The sequence below is a fragment of the Condylura cristata genome, unplaced genomic scaffold (genome assembly GCF_000260355.1).
Source record: "Condylura cristata isolate star-nosed mole 26May11 unplaced genomic scaffold, ConCri1.0 scaffold00001, whole genome shotgun sequence".
In the NCBI taxonomy this organism is placed as follows: domain Eukaryota; kingdom Metazoa; phylum Chordata; class Mammalia; order Eulipotyphla; family Talpidae; genus Condylura; species Condylura cristata.
Genome location: NW_004567102.1, coordinates 35,847,008 through 35,869,759, shown reverse-complemented (window position 1 = coordinate 35,869,759; position 22,752 = coordinate 35,847,008). Strand labels below are relative to the sequence as shown.

The 22,752-nt window shown below is 34.3% G+C and overlaps 1 protein-coding gene across 1 annotated transcript in view; it reads left to right on the top strand.

The window, feature by feature from the left end:
* The window catches only part of SNX14 (sorting nexin 14), a 66,142-nt gene extending 46,721 nt beyond the window's left edge, over nt 1-19,421 (top strand). The window contains exons 18-29 of the mRNA XM_004674060.2: nt 1,337-1,538; nt 4,804-4,887; nt 6,163-6,263; nt 8,784-8,895; nt 10,628-10,668; nt 10,802-10,921; nt 12,926-13,049; nt 13,301-13,465; nt 13,622-13,717; nt 17,215-17,306; nt 17,981-18,037; nt 19,243-19,421. Coding sequence (XP_004674117.1) covers nt 1,337-1,538; nt 4,804-4,887; nt 6,163-6,263; nt 8,784-8,895; nt 10,628-10,668; nt 10,802-10,921; nt 12,926-13,049; nt 13,301-13,465; nt 13,622-13,717; nt 17,215-17,306; nt 17,981-18,037; nt 19,243-19,281 — 1,233 coding nt within the window. The 3' untranslated portion in view covers nt 19,282-19,421. The remainder of the gene's footprint in view (nt 1-1,336; nt 1,539-4,803; nt 4,888-6,162; nt 6,264-8,783; nt 8,896-10,627; nt 10,669-10,801; nt 10,922-12,925; nt 13,050-13,300; nt 13,466-13,621; nt 13,718-17,214; nt 17,307-17,980; nt 18,038-19,242) is intronic.
* Nucleotides 19,422-22,752: the final 3,331 nt, after the last annotated feature.

Here is a 22,752-nt window from a genome sequence, read left to right as displayed (position 1 = left end):
AAGTACATGTTTTATGATTTCTGCTTTGTAAATTAGTGAATTCCATAAAGGTAGATATTGTCCCATTTGTACTTTTCATTTATTAAGCAAATCTTTATTGACAGAGATTCTGCATCCTGATTTTGCCTTTTAATGCCTCTCAGCACTGGCGATAAAAACATGATTAAAACATAGACCTTGACTTGAAGAAATGTACTAACTTAGGTTTAGAAGGAATGAATAGTTCCAATTGATTGGGAGAAGGAAGTAGGGAGAGGAGAGTAAATCCATTTTCTTCTTCATCTCTTTATCTTACTTGGTCTCACCACACTGATGAGTTTGTTAAAGGAGATGCACTGATTTCTTTATAGTAATTTAAATAGAAAAAAATCTTAAGATTTTTTTTCTTTTTAGATAATCTAAATATAGCATTCCTCACCCACACCCCCCTTCTCTATGGCTTGTTTTACCACAGTAGTATGGCTTATTATTATTATTTTTTAAAGATATATTTATTTGTGCATACAGAACTGGGGTACAGGCCAGATGATCAGGGCGGTGAGAGGCCTCACCAGAGACAGAGTGGGGAGCAGAACAGGCAGATTGATGAAGTACACTGCTGAGGGGAGCAGTGGGCTGGTCAGGAGAGGTCTGCTGCACCATGTGGTCACCTCCGGGGCAGGCGGGGATCGAACGCATGCGGAAGTGGCTTTTAGCTTCTTAGTGCTGTGCTTTAACCTGCTGCACCACCAGGGAGGGCCAGTATGGCTTATTTTAAACACTTAAAATTCTAGGAGTAAAGAGATGAAAAAACAAACTTAATTTTATAGAGGTAGTTTTCCCTTTCAGGCTTTTCCCAAGTTTATATATATTTTTAATGCTCTAGTAAATATGTTGTTGTTTGTGCCTTTTTCACAGTTAAGAGAATTTTTATTTGGAATAAATACATATATTAGAATAAATTCCCAGAAAATGGAATTGTTTCATCACCTTTATAAATAAGTATTGCCACGACACTTTCCAGAACGGTTTTGTTTGGTGTACTTTGTTATCAATAGTATATCACAGTATGTCTATTCAGTCTCCATCAATGACTGTTGTTTTCTATTTGTGATTTCTAATGTTTTTCAAAATTTATGAAGGGTCTGTTTTTCATAGGTGATATAACAAAATTTGTAGTTCATTTTTAGTTTTTTGCCTTTAGTTTTTCATTGAAAATTTTGATATCACTTAATTTCAAAATAAAAAATTTATGGAATTTATATGAACATGATACTTTGGAGTTGTATCTCTTTTGCTGTAGGTCTAAAAGTCCTGGATGTTTAATAGTAAAGTTACCCTGATAATTATTTTCCAGATTGAAGAAGGTATTGTTGTAATGGAAGATGATTCACCAGTGGAAGCTGTGAGCACGCCTACTACTCCCCGAAACCTTGCTGCATGGAAAATTAGTATTCCATATGTAGATTTTTTTGAAGATTCCTCATCTGAAAGAAAGGAGAAAAAGGAGAGAATACCTGTGTTTTGTATTGATGTTGAAAGAAATGATAGAAGAGCAGGTAGGAAGCTTTATGAATACCTTTTTAAAAAGATGACCACTGTCCTTACCAGAAGTGATAAACATTTTGCATTTCTAACTATTAAATATAACTGCATATCTAAAACATAAATGACATAAATGTCCAGAACAGAATATTGAATGAAAACTTAGGATTTTCTTGGTTATATCTATTACCAGTCACTTACTGAGTAGTTCTTGCAAGATAACTGATAAACCACCAAGACATTTTATATCATGTTTTTTAAATGGCTTTGTTACCATCTTTAATCATTGAATTTAGTTTTGACTACTACTAATGTACTTTGTCAAATATTGTACTATTTTTTTTAAGTTTTTTTTTATTCATTCATTCAAGAACTGGTGTGTAGGCCAGAGGTGCTAGGGGTGAGTGGATTCGTCAGAGACAAGAGTGGGGAGCAGAACAGTGGGTGAAATAATAGAGATCTGCTATGCCATGTGGGTCACCTCCCTGGCTGAGGATCGAACTCATGCTGCAGATAGCTTGATAGTGCTTATACTTAATCCATGTGCCACCCATGGAGGCCATATTGTACTAATTTAAGAGTGCATTTCTCTTTCATTGTTGTGATAGAACTGATAAAAATATCACAATTTAACGCATTTTCTTTGTTTTCCTATCTTTTTTCTTTTGGTTGTTTCAGATGTGAACTGTTAGAAGGGGTGGAGATGAAAAAAGCTTCTATAATGGGATGGATAAACAGTAATCACCTGGCTTTTGTCCAGGAAGTGGGGCATTTGGAATAAGCAAAAGCACATTCAAAGTTGTACACAGTTTGGGAATGATGAGAAGGAAAAATAAAGCTGAACTCAGGAAGAGGAAACTATCTGTGAGGAAAGAAAGGGAAAAAACTGTGTCAGGAAATAGTTTTGAAAGAAGAATAACTTAAGTGATAGTGTAAAAATCAGCTAATAATTCCCTTTATTCATTTTTAAAAAAACATTTGCTTTTCTGATTTTTCTCAGAAATCTATCCTATTTCAAGGACATAAAACCTATGGAAAAATTTCAGAGTATCTAGCTATGACTTTTCCAGTTGTAGTTAAGTTTAAGGGAGGCCTTAGTCTAAAACTGTAGTTCAGAGTGTTGATTTTGCTGTGTCTGCTGTTTGTTCTCAGTATTTTAATGGGTGTATAAACCATTGTTGATAGTCTAATTTAAGTTTCAGATTTGTTTTTATCTTTTACCTGCCTTATCTACTGAGTGGCTTCAGGTGTTGGAAAGAATGAAAAGAAAAAACTTAGTTTCTAGATTCAACTTTTTGTGCCTAAAGTCTGGCTCTTCCTGCACTGTTCATCTGGCTTCTCTGGAAATTATTTAAAACTTTTGACTCTTTAGATGTAAATCCCTATCAATATAAATTAATTTATATTAACATGTTAGTAATTTTAATCTCCTTTTGAAAAAACTATGAACGATACATTTTTTAAAATAATGTTGGCAATATACTTTTATTTTCACATTTTGGGACAGCCATCTTTAAATTTTGTGCTGTATTTTACAATTTTTGTCTTGATAATTTAACTATAGAATTAAAACCAAAAAGTCTTAAAACTTATATATATATATTTTTTTAAATGGTTTTTTTTTAAAAGATTTATTTATTTGTGCATACAGAACTGGGGTACAGGCCAGAGGCTCAGGGGCGGTGAGAGGCTTTACCAGAGACAGAGTGGGGAACAGAACAGGCAGATGGACGGAGTACACTGCTGAGGGGAGCAGCGGGCGGGTCAGGAGAGGTCTGCCGCGCCATGTGGTCACCTCCGGGGCAGGCGGGAATTGAACTCATGCAGAAGTGGCTTTAGATTCTCAGTGCTGTGCTTTAACCCGCTGTGCCACCAGGGAGGGCCAAAACTTATATTTTAAAAATGTTTTCATCAGTACTACCACAGACTTTTATTCTTAGTATTATGTACTCTTAGGAAGTGATGGTCTATGAGGTGGGTGGGATAACAGTCTATCATTTATTAACTTGATTTTACTTGTATAGAAAGTAGTACTGTCAGGATTTTAAGAATCAAAAGTAAGATATAGGTCTCTTAAGACCATTGATGGAAGAAAATAGTATTTGCTTTATAGGTTATTACTATAACTGGTTGTTTTTTTTTCCTGAGTATAGATGTCACTTTGGGATTTTGGTTTTAGTTGAGTTGATTGAGTGTGTTTCCAATTTACTCTAGAATAACCTAAAACACTAATATTTGCACTAACATTTTGGGGTTACTTATTCTGAGTTGTACATTGCACAAAAGTGTTTTATGTGGATCATTTTATGTAATAGGTATAATTACTTTACATTTAGGCAAACCATTTCACACTGAGGTTATTTTCAAGGTCATCTAGTAAATTGGGGCTTCTGAATGGGAACTGGCAGCCTGACCTGATTTATTTTTAAAGAATTACATTTACTATTCAATTTGGTAGTTACTTAGCCACATGTGGCCATTAAAAATTAAAATATCAAATTTCATTTCCTTACACTAGCTACATTTCACATCATCAATAGTTATGTATGGCTTATAGCTACTCTTTTAGTGCGGATAATATAGAACATTTTCATAATTGCAAAAAATTTTATTGGACAGCGCTGTTTTATACTGTAATAAAATTGTAGTATAAAGCTCTGTAAAATTGGTAAATATTGATTTTTGAGGCTAAAAATTGACAACCAATTTTCATGAAATCATTTTCACTACATTTAAAAAAATGAACATATTTGCATACTTTTTTGAAGTTCTGTGATTCTATTGTAGAAAAATGCATAGAGATAATTTCATAAGTAGTTGAACTTTATTAATCTTTCTAGTTAATTTAAAACCAGAGTATGTTGGGCCTCCCTGGTAGAACAGGGTTTAATGCATACCATGATGAAGCTATCCGTGGCCACTGTAGCATGAGTTCCATCCCCAGCCAGAAAGCTGACCCACATGGTGCAGCAGACCTCTTCTGTCTCAACTGCTGTTCCCCTCAGCAATAAATTTCAGACAATCTGCCTGTTCTGCTCCCCACTATTGTCTCTGATAGATCCTCTCACCCTCCCACACCTCTGGCCTATACCCCAGTTCTTGTATACATAAATAAATAAATCTTAAAAAAAATAAGAGTGTGTCAATGTAATGTGAAGAAATACCACATTGTTAGACTGTAATAATTTCTGTATTTGGATATTTAATGTTTTAAATATTGCATCCAGTATGTAGTAGTTTGTGAAATTATTTATTTAGTATGTATTCATCTAATTTCAGTTGGACATGAGCCTGAACATTGGTCTGTTTATAGAAGATACCTTGAATTCTATGTACTTGAATCAAAACTAACAGAATTTCATGGTATGTTGTCCTTTTTCTGTGAAACATTGTATGTCAGATTTAACCTACATGAAAAGCTGTTGAACCAGGATAATTTTTTAAAGTTGTTTCACCAAAGATCCAATTGATTTATATAAATACTCTCATTGACAATAGGGGTGTACCTATTTTTACTTATTTTATACTGTTAAGGCTTTTATAGTGCACATTTATTGCTTTTAAATAATACTAACTTTATCTTGATGTGGCAGAGAATTTAAACCAGACATTTCAGGGTTGCTCTGTTCTTTTACCCACATCTTCCATGGCAAATGCTTTGATTTAGTGTTTAGACTTGTATATGGAAACAAAACTTGTAGCTGAATGTTTCTTTTGAGAATAATCAGGAAACCTCTCTCTTTTACCTGTGTTTATTTTAGTTAGTGTCAGGGATATAGTTAAGAAGTATTTCTAATCATTTTATAAGATTGGTGAGTTTGATTTTTGTGGTCTTTTAATCGTTTTATTTTTTAAAAGTTCTGTGGAGTAGCCCAAATATAGGTTGTTTGTGAATTGAGAAGTATAGGGAATACTGTTTAGCCTGCTCTAAAAGCAAAGCCCATGATAAGGAGATTATTATAAGAAGAGAAAGAATACAGGGTGCATTGTTTTGTCTAGATTTTTGAGTTTGTGCTTGTCTTTAAATGGTTTTCTTTCTGCCTTAGCCAATCTGATGCATTGCCATCTTTACCTTGTTCTTTCTTTGAGTACTTTTCCTTTTGACTTAATGTTAAGAGAATATAATTTATCTCTATACTTTAAAATTCTATAGCAACCAGACTTGGTTGGCTTTCCAACAATATTTTTCCTTTAAGTACTAAAATTTCTTAAATCTTCAGCCCTATGTAAGAAAGCATGTCCACAGTTTTAAAATTTTTTGTCTTAAAATTTACATAGCATTGGCAAAATGTTAACTCTTTTTCCATGAGAGAGTAGATATCTCTTTAGCAATAAGTTTGGTTTAGTAGAATTTTGACAACTTCAAAATAATTTCATGATACATTTTTGAGGCTGTTTTACTGTACTATATAGAAGATAAAAATTTGTCAGTGATGTTGACTCATAGACTCAGGCCGGAGACTGGTTCTTTGGCCTGGTCTTCTGACTGGAAGCTCTGTGAGTTTTAAGTTCTTTAAAGGTTAATGTCTTATCTCTAAAAGGCAATATTATGACTTTGAATTTGCCATACTAAACTACGAGCTAAGTTTTTAAAATAATGGAGATCACAGTAATAAGTTTGATGTATATTAATTTCAGGCACATTTCCTGATGCCCAGCTTCCTTCCAAGAGGATCATTGGCCCTAAAAATTATGAATTCTTAAAGTCAAAGAGAGAAGAGTTTCAGGAATATCTACAGGTATAGCACTATGTTAATTTAAAACATTATTAATCATAGCATTCTCTAATCTTAATTTTTTCCTGTATGTACTTTTTTTGTTTTTTACAAATAACTGTGGATTAAAAATTTTTTTATGTGGAAATTAATTATTGTCAAGAGTAGACCACTAAAATAATTTCTTAGGGAGAAGAAAGCCTTGTTTGGGGCTTAGTTTACAACTTTCAATGTGGAATTTAAAGGAAGCATGAAGAAAAAACCTCTTCTGAAAGAGAAAAGCAGTCAAAGACTACTGAATAAGTTTTGCTGTTTTCATCTTGTTTTGTGTTAGATTTTATATATGTATATATGTGTGTGTGTGTGTGTATGTCTCTCTCTCTATATATATCTATATCTATATCTATATATATTTTTTAAAGATTTATTTATTGTGCATACAGAACTGGGGTACAGGCCAGAGGCTCAGGGGTGGTGAGAGGCTTCACCAGAGACAGAGTGGGGAACAGAACAGGCAGATCGATGAAGTACACTGCTGAGGGGGGCAGCGGCGGGTCAGGAGAGGTCTGCTGTGCCATGTGGATCACCTCCGGGGCAGGCGGAGATTGAACTCATGAGGAAGCGGCTTCAGATTCTCAGTGCCATGCTTTAACCTGCTGCGCCACCAGGGAGGGCCCTATATCTATATATATTTAATGAACACTGAATCTTCTCTCCCACTTTATTTAGTTCTTTTCCTTTTGCAATTTGTTCATGTTTTTCCAGTATTCTTGGGTTCTTCCATGTGGCATCCAATTCTGTTTTTCTCACTTCTGTGTATACTTTATTATGAGAAAAGTGTAATCAATATTTTATTTCCATTGACAGTTCAATCAGGTTAAAAGCTTCTTATTTGAAATTTTTCTAAAATAAATGACCATCTTAGTAAAGGGTATAAGAACAAAGAGTACATACTTTTATGTAATTTATAAAGGTTTCTTTGATTTGGGCACAGAATTTTGTATTTTTATTATATTAATTTAGTTTAAATGTGATGTTTCCTAGTGAAAAATATAAGCACATTTTATTTATTTACTTACTTTTAAAGATTTATTTATTTATGCATACAAGAACTGGAGTGAAGCCAGAGGTGAGAAGATTCACCAGAGACAGAGTGGGGAGCAGAATAGGCAGTTTGACTGAAATGCATTGCTGAGGGGATCAGTGGGCAAGACTGTAGAGTTCTGCTGGGCCATGTGGTTCAGCTTCCTGGCCGCAGGGCAAGCTGCAGCTGCTGCAATAGCTTCATAGTGCTGCCCTTTAACCCCTTGTGCCATCAGGAAGGGCCCAAACAAGCACTTTTTAAATTAAAAATATTCAGAACATTGGCCCTCCCTGGTAGCACAGCAGGTTAAAGCGCAGCACTGAGAAGCTAAAAGCCACTTCCACATGAGTTTAATCCTCGCCTGCCCTGCCCAGGAGGTGACCACATAGCACGGCAGACCTCTCCTGTCTTGCCCGCTGCTCCCCTCAGCAGTGTACTTAGTCGATCTACCTGTTCTGCGCCCCACTCTGTCTCTGGTGAAGCCTCTCACCTCCCCTGCACCTCTGGCCTGTACCCCAGCTCTGTATACAAATAAATAAATCTTTAAAAAACAAAATATTCTGAACACTAAAGGAATATTTACGTTATAGTTCCTGTATCTAACAGTTGAAGATTTTAACCAGAAAGAATTCACTATATAATCTTTTGGTGGTATGAAAATTTAAAAAGGAATTAATTGTTAATTACTGTAAGGATATTTGAATACAAAATATACCTGTGTCTTTGTTGATACAGTGACTTCATTATTTGAACTGACTCTAAGAATTCTAAGGATGAGAATACCTTATCCTAGAAGAAATACTTTCTGGTAATATGAGAGTTAAAGGTTACGGTACTAATATTTTGTTTATGTAGCTTTCTGGCCATAAAGTTTTATAATTGATTGCATAGTTAGGAAGCTGACTGAGTTAATATTAGCCATAAAAAGTCAGTTTATATTGTAAGAAAACAGTGTTACAAGAAGGACAGCAACAGAATTTCCAGGTTATTTCACATTTGGTTTTCTGTAAAATATGTAGTATTTTTTAATTGTCAAACAAATTGTATGATACTGTAATACTTGTTTTGTATTTAAGAAATTGAGAAATAATGTTAGCTGTGTTTAATCTTCCTTTCTATATATCAGGTATTGTGCTAAATTCTGCTATTAACAACACTATAGAACAGGTATTGTCATTTTCATCTCGCATGTGAGGATACTGCCTCTTGGCCAGTTTAGGAATTTTTCTAGGGTTATATAAATAGCTAACAAATAGAAGAGCCAGAATTCAAGCCCATTCATGTCTGATGGCAGGACTACTGTGTTATGCTCTTTTCTCTATAGTGCACTTTTGTTATTATTCTGAATATAAGTTAATTTTGGAGGTTTTAAAATTGCTTTCTTAGTTAAAAAAGACATGTGCAGGTTTTTATCACCCTTCTAAATTTTTAAACCTTTTTTCCTTTTTTGCTCATTCAAGAAACTTTTGCAGCATCCAGAACTGAGTAATAGTCAACTTCTAGCAGATTTTCTCTCCCCCAATGGGGGAGAAACACAATTTCTTGATAAGATACTACCAGATGTTAATCTTGGTAAGTCAATTTAAAAATCATGTATAAAAAGATTAAACTGGGAAGAAAAGAGTCAGTCATTTTGGATTAATTTAGAAAAATGGTTTATGTGTAAAGCCATGTGTCAAACTTCAAAGAACCTTTTACACACTGTTAATAGGAATATAAATTGTGAAACCATTTAGGAAAAGTTTAGTATTTGCCCTGGAAGTTCCTTTGTGTAAGATATTTGAAGAATCTTGTTCCATATTTAAGAATGTTCATAGCACTGTTGTTTATAATAGCCATTGGAAATATTACAAATGTTCATCAGCATTAGTTTTGATAAATTAATAAAATGAATATTTAAACCAGTGAATACCTATAGCACATGGCTATGAGTGTGTGTGTGTATAGTCAAAACAGATGAAATTAATACAGTTGGAAAAGTTAGAATGAAATTGTTTAAAAAATGAAGTAAAGCATTATTTCTAAATACATATTTTATGTAACAAGTATATAGAGAACTAAATGAATGTATTTAAGTGGGCATTTGGCTTTTGTTTATATCTCCTCATTAATACATTTAATTGAGCCAAAATATTGGTTGTATGAATGTGGGTTCTTTTATCATGTGAAAATATATAAAGACCTTTTATATATGGCTAAATAAGATGCTTAGGAAATAACAATAAAATTGGGTAGGCCTGGTTACTGACAGGTTTTGACTGAAAGAAGTAGTCAGAGAAGACCCAGGTTTCTGTTTAAACAACTTGAATGAATGCTGTTTTTTGCTGATACTGGAAATAAATAAAAAAGCAGTTACAAACTTGTGTTTATAACATCTAATTAAATGAGCTTTTGTAAGGCAGGAAAGGCCAGGAAACAGATTTGAGCAGAGATTTAAGTGTAAAGTCAAAATCATATTGATCAAATAATTTGGCTCAGGTAGAATATATACAAGAGAGAAAAAGAAAAAAGCACAGCATGAAATTCTCTAAGGAATTCAGGAAATTCTAAGAAAGAGGAATAATTATGGGGGTACCAGAGGAGAAATAGACTAGTGGGGGGGGCGGTTGGGTGGTTATATGTAAAACAATCTCTGCTTTTAATTATTATGTTTCCTGCTATTGCCACAAATCTACTTTTTTCCCAGTTGTACTAAAAGAAATTTAGGTTGTATATGTCAATTTTGAGTAATTTTTAAAGTCATTCTAAATGCTTTAGAAAAAAATCTCAAGTAGTTTGTTATTTTATAAGGGAACCTAAGAGATAAGATGAAAAAGTTTGGCTAACAGGATTAGCATATAAATTCTAAGTCTGACATTGAAAGTATCAGCGATACAAATAGCTAACTAAAATGTTTTAGCAACTCTTAAAATATTTTCTTTTAACTATTGTATACTATTTTAGGTATCTTTGTTCACTATTTAAAAAATTTTTTAAAGATTTCTTAGGGAAATGTTCATATATATACAAAAGGAGGCAAATTTCTATAGTGGACTTGCTTATCCTAGTTCAGTCAACAGTTGTCAATACTTGGCTTGTTCCATGCTTCCCCAAATTTGCACCCCAATGTATTATTTTAAAAGTAATCCCAAATGTTGTAGATAGCTAAGAATACTGTGTTTATCATAAGTTTCTATTTTGAAATAATCATTTATAAATATATTTCACAATTTTACTTTTTAGGATGTTAATATTTTAAATTTGTGTATACAGTTATGAGGTATCTTATGCTTTTATAAAATTAACATTTTACTTTGAATTGCAGGAAAAATTATAAAGTCTGTTCCTGGAAAACTTATGAAAGAGGTAAATAACTGATTTATTTGTGCTCTATGACATAACAGTTATAAGCCTACTTCTTTCAATGAATTCTAATGGGTTACGTGATGCTAAAAATTATAATCTTGATTTTCACACTATAAACTCTGTATCACTACAGAAAGGCCAGCATTTGGAACCTTTCATCATGAATTTCATTAATTCTTGTGAATCTCCAAAACCTAAGCCAAGTAAACCAGAACTGACCATTCTCAGCCCTACTTCAGAAAACAACAAGAAGGTATTACATATTGCCTTAAGGAGGCATTCAATTTGTTGTTGCACTACTTGAAGTAACTTTTACATTATAGGGAAAATCCTGGGTTAATAGATGGAACTTTATATCCCCTTTATATAGAAATCAGTTGTAAAGGGGTATTGTATGTAGTTGCTTGGTTGTTTGTTTTAATATGGTACATTTTTTTTAGCCATTGCATTTGCAAACCTCTGCCATTTCAGTATTTGGGCTTTTTTTTTTTTTTTTAAAAGATTTATTTATTTGTGCATACAGAACTGGGGTACAGGCCAGAGGCTCAGGGGCTGCGAGAGGCTTCACCAGAGACAGAGCGGGGAGCAGAATAGGCAAATGGACGAAGTACACTGCTGAGGGTAGCAACGGGCGGGTCAGGAAAGGTCTGCCACGCCATGTGATCACTTCCAGGGCAGGTGGGAATCAAACTCATGTGGAAGTGGCTTTAACTTCTTAGTACTGTGCTTTAAGCTGAGTTGTAGGCACTGGGAATAAAAAGATAGATACTGTATTTTCAAGAAGCTCAATTTAGTGTCAGTGTAGTGTCCAGTACTGGGAGCGAGCAATAGCAGCTCAAAAAACCTTTCATTTTTGTTAGTTTTTTTTTTTTTTTAAGATTTATTTATGCTTACAGACTGGGGTACAGGTCAGAGGTGTGATGGGAAGTGAGAAGATTCACCAGAGACAGAGTAGGGAGCAGAACAGGCAGATGTACTATAACACATTGCTGAGGGGAACAGCGGGAAGGATAGTGTAGTGTAGTTTTTTCATAAGTAATTTTTTTATGAGGTTAAGGATGTTTATATCCATGTTTATGGATTGACTTGGCCTATAATTTTTTCTTTCTTGCTCCATCCTTGGTAGGTTTTGATATCAAGAATATCTTATGCCTTTTCTGTTTGCTGGTAAAGTTATAATTTAAATCAATAGTTGATTAAATATTTGATAAAACTTATTGGTAAAATCATGTAAGCCTTTATAGGAATTTTTTTTTAAACAACACTGCAGTTTTAAGAGTGATTGTAATATTCATGTTTATTGCTTTAAAGATTTATTTATTTATGCATTCAAGAACTGGGGTATAGGCCAGAGATGCAGGGCATGAGAGGATTTACCAGAGACAGAGTGGGGAGCACAACAGGCTGATGTATTGAAATTCACTGCTGAAGGAAGCAGCAGACGGGCTAGGAGAGGTCTGCCAAGCCATGTGGGTCATCTCCCTGGCCAGGGATCAAACTCATGCTGCAGTGGCTGAGAATAGCTTCATAGTGCTATGCTTTAACTCACTGCACCACCAGGGAGGGCCTCTATCTTTTTATTTTTAAAATTGTGTTTTATTTTCCATTTTAAAAATCAATCTTGCCAAAGATTTTGTCCATTTTATATTTTGACTTTGTTGATCGTTTCTATCATACTTTAATTACTATCAGACCCTTAATTTCTGCTCTTTATAATTGATTTTACTTTTCTTATTTTGGGTGGAGAAGGAGAAAGATTGAGTTGTATTTTATCATTTCAACTACAAATAGATCTTCATCATGTTTTTTTCATATTCATTAGGTCTTTGCTAACTTTGGCTAGTACAAATAAATTGCGTAAAGCTAAGTATTCACCTCTAAGAACCCATGAATTAATTTAGTGATTTATAATATTCAAATCATGTGGTTTTAAACTTAGCTATAGTTAATATTTACACACCTTTATTTGTTCATTTACTCCTTTGAGGTTAAGACAAGTTAAAAAAAAAAAGGAGTCCTTTAGAGATGATGAATTATCTGTTGTGTTTAAAATGAACACAGATTTCAAAGTATTATTTTGGGTAGAGCATGTATTTTTTAATTTACCTTTGGGTATAAATGTAGAAGCAGAGCTTCCTTTATCTGACACTGTTTTGAGTGGCAAAAGTTTGAATGTGTTTGTTCTGTATCACTTTTACCTTAGAAATATTACCAGCAGATCTAATAAACTATGTATCTCTTTATTTTCAAACTCTAGCTTTTCAATGATCTGTTTAAGAACAATGCAAATCGTGCTGAGAATGCAGAGAGAAAGCAAAATCAGAATTACTTTATGGAGGTGATGACTGTAGAAGGCATCTATGACTACCTGATGTACCTGGGTAAGAGCTAACTGGTTACTATTAAAACTTGTTTTCACTCATCTATCATATTTTTTATGTGATGCTTTTGAATATTGCCCTCTCATTTTAATTGAAATTGCTTTTTTTATGTAAGCTCAGTACTATTGTTCTAAAGATATTAACTACTGGTATTTACAAATAAAATATTGACCCTTGTGTTTTTTATCTTGAAAAATGTTCAAAATACCCACTTACCTTAGCCATGAAGTACTCTGTTTGATTCTTTTTAGGACGGGTGGTTTTCCAAGTTCCTGATTGGCTTCATCATCTCTTAATGGGTGCTCGAATTCTCTTTAAAAATACTCTTGAAATGTATACTGAGTACAATCATCAGCATAAACTAGAACAGCTATTTCAGGAGCACCGTTTAGTGTCACTCATAACACTTCTCAGAGGTTTGTATTTTACATGTATTTCATGTTTTGTGTACTGTTAAGATTTTAATTTATTCTAAAAGTGAAGTCTGATTTTTCTTCAATTTATTACTATTTTTACTGTGTGGAACACTGAATAGTAGGTAGAAATTTCAGCTTTTTGGGGTCTATTTTCAGATGCTGTATTCTGTGAAAACACTGAACCTCGTTCTCTCCAAGATAAGCAAAAACGAGCAAAACGGACTTTCGAAGAAATGATGAACTACATGCCAGGTATAATATTTCAGAAGTAGTTTAATATAGACTAAGTTTCCTTCTAGGTCATAATGTATAGTCATTATTGAGGTTAGTTTTTACTGTGATTTTCTTCATTTTAGAAGTGGTTATAAGAACCCATTAAACTTAGCTCAATTATAAAATTTGATTTTTACGACGTTGACATTGAAATCTTTAAGGTAAGACCAGATATTTGGATTCCTGGTGCCCACTGTCACCTTGAGGAAAGCTATGACAGGGTCCCTAATTAAAGACTAGAATTCATTTATTCCTTTTAAATTATTGAGCAGCTCCCATGTACTAGGTGCTAGACAGACGGCAAGGGATATAAAAAGTGTGCCAGCACAAGGCCTATAAAAAGTATACATCAGTTGCAGGAAGACAAAGATATAGATAAAACATACCTGTGGTAATAAAAGTTCAAGTATTTCAAAAGAGGATGATGATCACTTCTGGTGGAAAGAAGTTAGACTTGGACCACTAAATGGCAGTAATATTGATAGAAAGAAAAAATGTCAAAGGGTCAAAAGTAGAGAATACTTAAGTTAGGACATTTTGGTTTAATTGTTCAAAAGAGAATTTATGTAAGCATTTAGACATATTGAAACTGAAAATTGGAGGAATGATGGTACAGGAGAGAGATGTGGGAGTCTTGAGAGCGGATAACAGTACTTAGGAAAAAAATAAAAGGGTTTGAACTGAAGGTTGTTTAGGAAACTACCAGAAGAATTCTCATTGTTGAAAAATTAGTCCCAGAATAACCCTACTGCTTTGTGTGGAGACAGTGCCCTGAATGAAAAATGAACAAAAAACTATCTTTGAGTCGGTCTTTTGTAGGTAAATGTTGAAGTAATTTCTTATTTTGTATTTTAGCGACTATTAGCATTCATAGTTTTAGCATTCTTAGTTTTTCAGAAACAGTGTGGAAAGTCACTGAATATAATAAGTTGATATTTTGCTGAGGCAAAAGTTTAAATCACACCTATTTTCAGACTTCTGTTTGGGAAGAAGTGATTTAAACTAGTTAGTAAGTTTAGCATGTCCTTCTGTTCTCATTTCTTAGTGACTCCTGAAGGATTTGAAAGGATCACTTATTTTTATCTGTTATGCTTCCTGTATATTAACTAGAAAATCTTATGTAGTATTAGTGAATTAAAGGATTCAGAAAGATCTACACTGAGTCACATATTTTGAAAATATCAAGACTCTACTATGCTTATTGTAAATTGATTTTGGCCTTTGCCTCTTAGACTTAGATATATACTTCACAGAACCAAACACAGAAGTAAGGATTTTCCTTGACTAGCATTAAGGATTTCTTTATGATTTGGAGGAAAAGAACAAATATTTAAACACCTTATTATGAATTTTCCCTTTCTGCTTGTGAAAAAACACTCAGTGGCAGTTTTAATAAGAAATAACTTTTTAGTAATAGGTGTGCAAACAAGACTCTGAAGTTTCTGAATCCTAACTTAGTGTTTAAGCATTTCCTAAAAGGATTGTCTTTTTTTTTTTTTAAAGGTTTATTTGTACATAGAGAAATGGGGTACAGGCCAGAGATGTGGGGGGTGAGAGGACTCACCAGAGCTGATCAAGAACACTGCTGAGGGAGCAGTGGGTGGGTCAGGAGAGGTCTACCATGCCATGTGGCTCACCTCTAGGGCGGGAATAGAACTCATGCTGAAGTGGCTTTAGCTTCTTAGTGCTACTCCACCAGGGAGGGCCCAAGGATTGTTTCTCAAAAGATTTACTTATACATATAGAACTGGGGTACAGGCCAGAGATGCAGGGGTAAGAGGATTCACTAGAGACAGAGTGGGGAGCAGAACAGGCAGGTATATTGAAATACACTTTTCTGAGGGAGCAGCTGGCAGGTCAGGAAAGTTCTGCCGTACCTTGTGGGTCACCTCCCTGGCTGGGATCGAACTCCTGCTATAGTGGCTGCACATAGTTTCATAGTGCTATGCTTTAACTCGTTATGACACCAGGGAGGGCCCTAAAAGGATTGTTTTTTAAAGATGATTAATAGTAAAAGAGGAAAGTGGCTCTATATTAAAAAATTAAATTATAATGGTATGGTAGAGGATGGATTTGAAATCTTATCAGTGACCTTAATATAGTGTATATACATGTTGATTTCTTAACAATGAGCATTTAAACTTATATAATGTTATGATGCAATGTTACTTAAAAAATAAGTATGGTAATTTGAAAAATTGAAGGGAAATATTAATGACTTGTGACATTCAGAATTTTGACATATGCAGATAATGTTACTGAGCCTCAGAAAATGAGAAAAAACAATTTGTGAGACTATACTGTGACTCACAGTAGCAGAGGGATGTGTAGCCAGTCATGTTCACCCAGTGACCAGAAGAGCAGTCATGTGACCAAACTGTAACAACTGGGCTAAGTGCTGTATCCTCAGAGCCACACACTGCATGAAAAAAAAATTCATTTTCAAAGAGGATTTTGACATTGGGAAATACTGTATAAAAAATTGAGATTCTAACATTTTATATCACTGTAAATCACCTGTTATAAAAATATATTTGTTTTATATTATTATTTCCTTTTAATACATTAGAATTATCATACATGTAAGTTCAGGAAACTTTCATACAACTGAACTTTCACAGATTTGTTGGAATTTTTTTGAAGATTTACTTATTTATGCATGCAAGAGCTAGGGCTTCAGGCCAGATGTGTGGGGTGTAAGAGGAGTCACCAGAGACAGAGTGGGGAGCAGAACAGGCAGATTGACTGAAATACACTGCTGAGGGGAGCAGTGAGTAAGACAGGAGAGGTCTGCTTGTCATGTGGGTCACCTCCATGGCTGTGATCGAACATGTGCTTCAGTGGCTGTGGATAGTTTCATGCTGAGACTCAACCTCTTGCACCACCAGGAAGGCCAATTTGCTTGAAGTTTTGATGGCATTTAAACCAAGTATAAGATCTTACAAAATAACAAGAGATTAATCATAAAACAAGTATTTATTCAATAAATAATTGAACGAATCTAAAAATTGAACTTCTTTTTGATGTTAAGATAGCAAAACATTATGAAAATGTATAGAATATAAAATAGAAACCATCCTCTTTCTACTGTGCAAAAGGAGCATACCTTAGTGTGAATCTCACATTTTTCTATATATATGTGCCAATGATTTTCAGTTTTTAATTTGTTTTATCCTGAATGGATCATGTATGTTTTCCAGCTATAGTTTATCACTTAATAGTATGAACAAAATTATTTACTGTAACATTTCTCAGAGCCTGCAATGTGTTTTGAGCATTGTGACTCTCTAGAAGGTTATATAGTCCTGCATTTCTCAACTTGACCAAAAACTCCTTTTTTTTTTGGAGTCTCTAACAAAAACATTGCTTTTGGAAAAGCTAATTTACAATTTGTGCATAGTATCTGCAAAGCAGGGTGGAAATTTTGCTTTATGGTTAATTTTATAAAATTAGTTCACATATGACTTATTGTTTAGATCTTATGGTCAAGCTTATTGGTGAAGAAGCCAAGTATGAAGGCATCAGACTTCTGTTTGATGGCTTACAGCAACCAGTTCTCAACAAGCAGGTAAAATCCATTAAAGTGGGTTGACTAGTTGGCTAGTTTTGGTGAATGACAGAGTAGGGGGTCTGGAATACTGTTAATTTGAAATGACACTGTATTAAGTGATGGCAATGTAATTCAAACATTTAGATAGAAAAAAATTTGTATTACTTTTTTGCTGATTACCTTTTTTTCTTTATAACATGAATTGTTTTGACTTGAAATACATTATATGTACTGTGGAACATTTGGGGAATATGCAGAATATTCATGAAGTAAAATACAAACTTAAATAATCTAGAGTTCCATTCAGATTTTATAGAGTGATTGATATTTTTATGTTTATAGGCTATACATGTTTTATTGACCTCTCAATACAGTTGAATTTTATGTCCTTATTTATCTAACAATATGAACACTGTGTACCTAACACTCATCTTAATAACAGAATGTTGAGCAGCTCTCCTGAATGCCTGCAGGTGTCTCTTTCTCCATTTGTTAATAAACCTGTCTTTTGAAATGATAAGGAAAAAAAAGAGCAGAGCGATGATACAATTGCAGCTACTTTTGTGTTTTTATTATCAGTTCTATTCCCTACCTTTCCATTTAGAGATTACCATTGTCCTGAGTTTTTGTGCTTTATTTTTGTTTTGTTTTGTTTTTTATCTAATGCCTTAAATTTTTTTTTGGTGTTTTAGCTGACTTATGTTTTATTGGATATTGTTATACAAGAACTGTTTCCTGAGCTAAATAAGGTAACTAAAACACAGCAATTTTATTCTTTATTATCTTAATTATTTTAGTCAGTATTATTTTAATACTGATATTTATTTTAATTAGAGACAAAAATTAAGAAAACCTTTATGACTGTGGCCCTTTTAAAAATGAACTTAAAAAGTGAGTGTTTATATTTTCTTTCTTCAATATGTTCAGAGTGGCTTTAAGGTGTAGGAATGAATAACCTTTGCCATACCTTTATTTCTTCCTAATTATAAGCAGGTAGGAGGGACATTATACTTTTCAGTCTTTCTTGAGGAAAATGTTCTTCTACTGCCAGAATGGTCCAAGCTCTCCAACATTTCATCTATAATATTAAATGCTGTGTATGTCACACTTCAATATTTTTGAAGCCCTTGAGTTTATATGAGTCCATGAACACAAAAAGAATTGGAATTAGAGGATGGATATGTTATTATATTGAATCTTGAAGATTTTGAATTTTTAATACAAATTTAAGCTATTTTTTCACCGTTTTTGCTTTTTTTTTTTTTTTTTAAGATTTATTTATTTGTTCATACAGAACTGGGGTACAGGCCAGAGGCTCAGGGGCGGCAAGAGGCTTTACCAGAGACAGAATGGGGAGCAGAACAGGCAGATTTACGAAGTACACTGCTGAGGGGAGCAGCGGGCGGGTCAGGAGAGGTCTGCCGGGCCATGTGGTTATCTCAGGGCAGGCGGGAATCGAACTCATGCGGAAGTGGCTTAAGCTTCTCATTGCTGTGCTTTAACCCACTGCGCCACCAGGGAGGGCCCGTTTTTGCTTTTTTGACTAATGGCTTTGGTCAGATGAAATCACTACTCTTCAAGACTGCATTGTAATAAATGAATTGTCAGTTTTGTAGGGTGAGAAAACTAGACTTGGAATATTGACCTGTTAAAAGCTTTTAAGTTATAATAATCCAATATGTATTAAAACAGTGTGAACACAGATATTTTATGTTCAATTTACATGGGGATCAGTACTAGAAAATTTTAGCATTCTGTTTAAGATTATAAGATCTGTTGTTATACCTTACCATTATCTCTGAGATAAATGTATCTGTAGCATTTGCCAGTTTATTTTCTTTTGAATATATAGATACATACACATTTTAGGTTAGAATTTTAATGAACTGTCAGGCTATTTGCAAATGAACTCTATTATTTTGTCCTCTATTAAATAGATTTATTTTTACTGTAGGTACAAAAGGAAGTTACCTCTGTGACGTCGTGGATGTAAACATTGGATTTGGTTGAAATTTCTGCTAAGTGGATATGTACTTTCTTTCCTTTTATAAATTTTGTATATTATTGTATGTATCATGTAATTCAGTGTCGGGAATTTTGATTTTTTTTTGTTCTAATAAAGACTAATACAAACTTAACAATGATTAAAAGTGCTTCGTTATTACATTGTTTCATTTTATACCTGTTATTCATATCACCATTGCTAATTGCTTTTTTCTCCTTAACAGTTAATTTATAATCTCCCAGGGTAAACAGGTAAGACTTTACTTTGCATTATATCTCTTTGTAAATAATTATATTTAATGTGGAAAAACAGGGAGATGTGATTTGCTTGCTTATCACATTAATACATTCAATAGATTTACGTTCCTTTTTTCTCATTTTCTTTTCCTTTTTTTAACATAGAAGAACTGGGTTGTAGGCCAGAGGTGTGGGGTGTGAAAGGATTCACCAGAGACAGAGTGGGGAGCAGAACAGGCAAACTTACTAAAATACGCTGCTGATGGGAGCAGTGGGTGTACTGGAGAGGTCTGCGTGCCATGTGGGTCACCTCCCAGATGGGGAACAGAACTCACGCCACAATGGCTGTAGACAGCTCCACAGTGCTGTGCTTTAACTCCAAGTTGCACCACCAGGGAGGGCCCCCACGTCTTTTTTATTTTATTTTTTAAAAAGATTTATGCATACAAGAGCTGGGGTACAGGACAGAAGTGCGGTGGGTGAGAGGATTCACCAGAGATAGAGTAGGGAGCAGAACAGGTGGAGTTACTGAAATACACCAGTAGGGGAGCAGCCTGTGAGACAGGAGAGGTCTGCTGCACCACGTGGGTCATCTCCCTGTCTGGGAATTGAATTTGTGCTGCAGTCCGCTGCAGATAGCTTCATAATGCTATGTTTAACTCCTTGCACCACCAGGGACGCCCCCTGGTTTCAGGTCTTAGTTCAGTTCTTTTATCCATTTTGAGTTGGTTTTGTATATGGTGTGATGTAGTAGTCTAGTTTGATTCTTTTGCATGTGATGGTCCAGTTTATACATATAGAACTAGGTTACAGGCTAGAGGACAGGGGTGGTGAGAAGCTTCATCAGAGACAGAGTGGGGAGCAAAACAGGTAGATTGATGAAGTACACTGCTCTGAGCAGGTGAGACAGGAGAATCTTCCAAGTCATGTGGATAACCCCCCTGGCCTGGTACCGACTGAACTCATGCTAAAGTGGCTGTGGCTAGCTTCATAGTGCTGTGCTTTAACCTGTTATGCCACCAGAGAGGGCCTCTATTTGTTCCATTTCTTTGAAGAATGTCCTTGAGATTTTTATCAGTATTGCATTGAATCTGTAAATTGCTTTTGATAGGATGTTCATTTTGATGTTAATTCTTCCAATTCATGAGCAGGGAATGTCTTTATGACTCCATTTCTTTTAACAATTTTTATAATTTTCTTTGTATAAGTCCTTCACATCCTTGGTTAAGTTTATTCTCAGGTATTTGATTTTTTGTTTGTTTCAGTTGCAGATAGGATGGTCTCCTTAACTTCTTCCTGTTTAGATTTACTGCATATAGGAAGGCTACTGATTTTTGTATCCAGCTACATTATTAAATTGGTTTATTGTTTTAATTAGTTTCTCCATTGAATTTTTAGGTTTCCTTATGTATTATCATATTATCTGCAAACAATGCTAGTTTTCTTTCCCTATTTGGATTTCTTATATATCTTTCTCTTGCCTAATTGCTCTGTATAGGACTTCTAATATTATATAGAAAAGTGGTTGTGTGAGTTGACATTGTGATCTTGTTCCATATCTTAAAAGGAAGGCTTTCAGTTTTTCACCATTAAGAATGATGTTAACTATGGGTTTGTCATGTATGGCTTTTATTGTATTAAGGTATGTTCCTTTTAGCCCATGTATTTTTGAGGGCCTATATTGTAAATGAATGGTGATCTTTATCAAATGCTTTCTCAGCATCTGTTGATATGATCATATAGTTTTTATTTTTCTTGTCTTTGATTTGGTGGAGAGATCCTATAATTTTAAGACAATGATGTAATCCACTGTTACCTCAATAAAAATTTACTTTTCCACTTAAATACTTTGGATAAACTTTTTAAGTTCTCTGGCATGTCTTATTTTTTCTCATTAAATTATCTCAATTATTTGACATTTAAAATTATAGAGAAATGTCTGTTTACCTGATTACTAAGAAAAATAATGTTCAACATTGAATTTCTTATACTATTGATACATAGCAGATTATTAGGATGCTATATGGAAGCAGGGGGTGAATGTTGGCTGGACAAAATACAAGTGTTTCCTATGCCCAATTCATTTTTTCTCTTAGCATAGCACCCTCAGCCATCATTTCCATGGCTTGTCTTTAAGTGAGCTATTTTATATAGTTGTGGCCAGCCTTAATGCATTTCAAAGTAAAATGTAGATGACTTTCCAAAGATCTGCTATTTTGAATTACTTATGTCACCATTTCTTTCTTTCTAGATGTGATCACAGAACATAACTATATTGAACCATTTATCAGACATACATTTATTAACTAGTATTTTTCCAGCATCAATCTTTTATTTTCTATTATGCAGGTCCTATGGAAGATAGAGTTAAGGAGACGATGTAATTATTGCTTTCTTAGGTGTTTAGAATAAAATATAGGAAACAATACAAATAATATAAAGTTGGTGACATAAAAGTGCATAAAGATGAAAAGTATGTCTAAGTACATGGCAGTAGTATGGTTGAGAGCATAACTTGTGCTAGGAGCTGAGTGTAGTCTGCAATCTAAATCTTTAAAGGGTACATATTATCTGGGAAAAGATACATTGGTGGCATGGCAGCTAATTCTATGTCCAGGCATCTTAATCTAAATTACTGTTTTTAGAGGGAGAAGGGGCGAGAGGGTAGACACAGTGGAGTATGGTGGAGGAGTGTGGGTGCTTTGGTCCTGGGAGAGCTACAGTAACCACATCTGAGGGGGGAATATGTGAAAATATTAATACGGTCTTGGATTACAGGTGTTTGAAAGAAGAAATAAGGAGAATAATTGGAATTTTATTGTTTGGAATTTACAGTTGCAAAGTGGTTTGATATCATTTTTCTTTTTTTAAAGATTTATTTATTGTGCATACAGAACTGTGGTACAGGCCAGAAGTGCAGGGGAGGTGAGAGAATTCACCAGAGACAGAGTTGGGAGCAGAACAGGCCGACTGTTGAAGTACATTGCTGAGGGGAGCAGCGGATGGGCCAGGAGAGGTCTGCCGGCCATATGGATCACCTCCGGGGCAGGCAGGGATCGAACTCATGTGGAAGTGGCTTTAGCTTCTCAGTGCGGCACTTTAACCTTCTGTGCCACCAGGGAGGGCCCTGATGTCATTTCTTAATACTACATTGTACAATACATGCATGCATATTTAGAGTATTTTTAAAAATTTCTTGAAAAAATTGTGCTTCAATAGAATT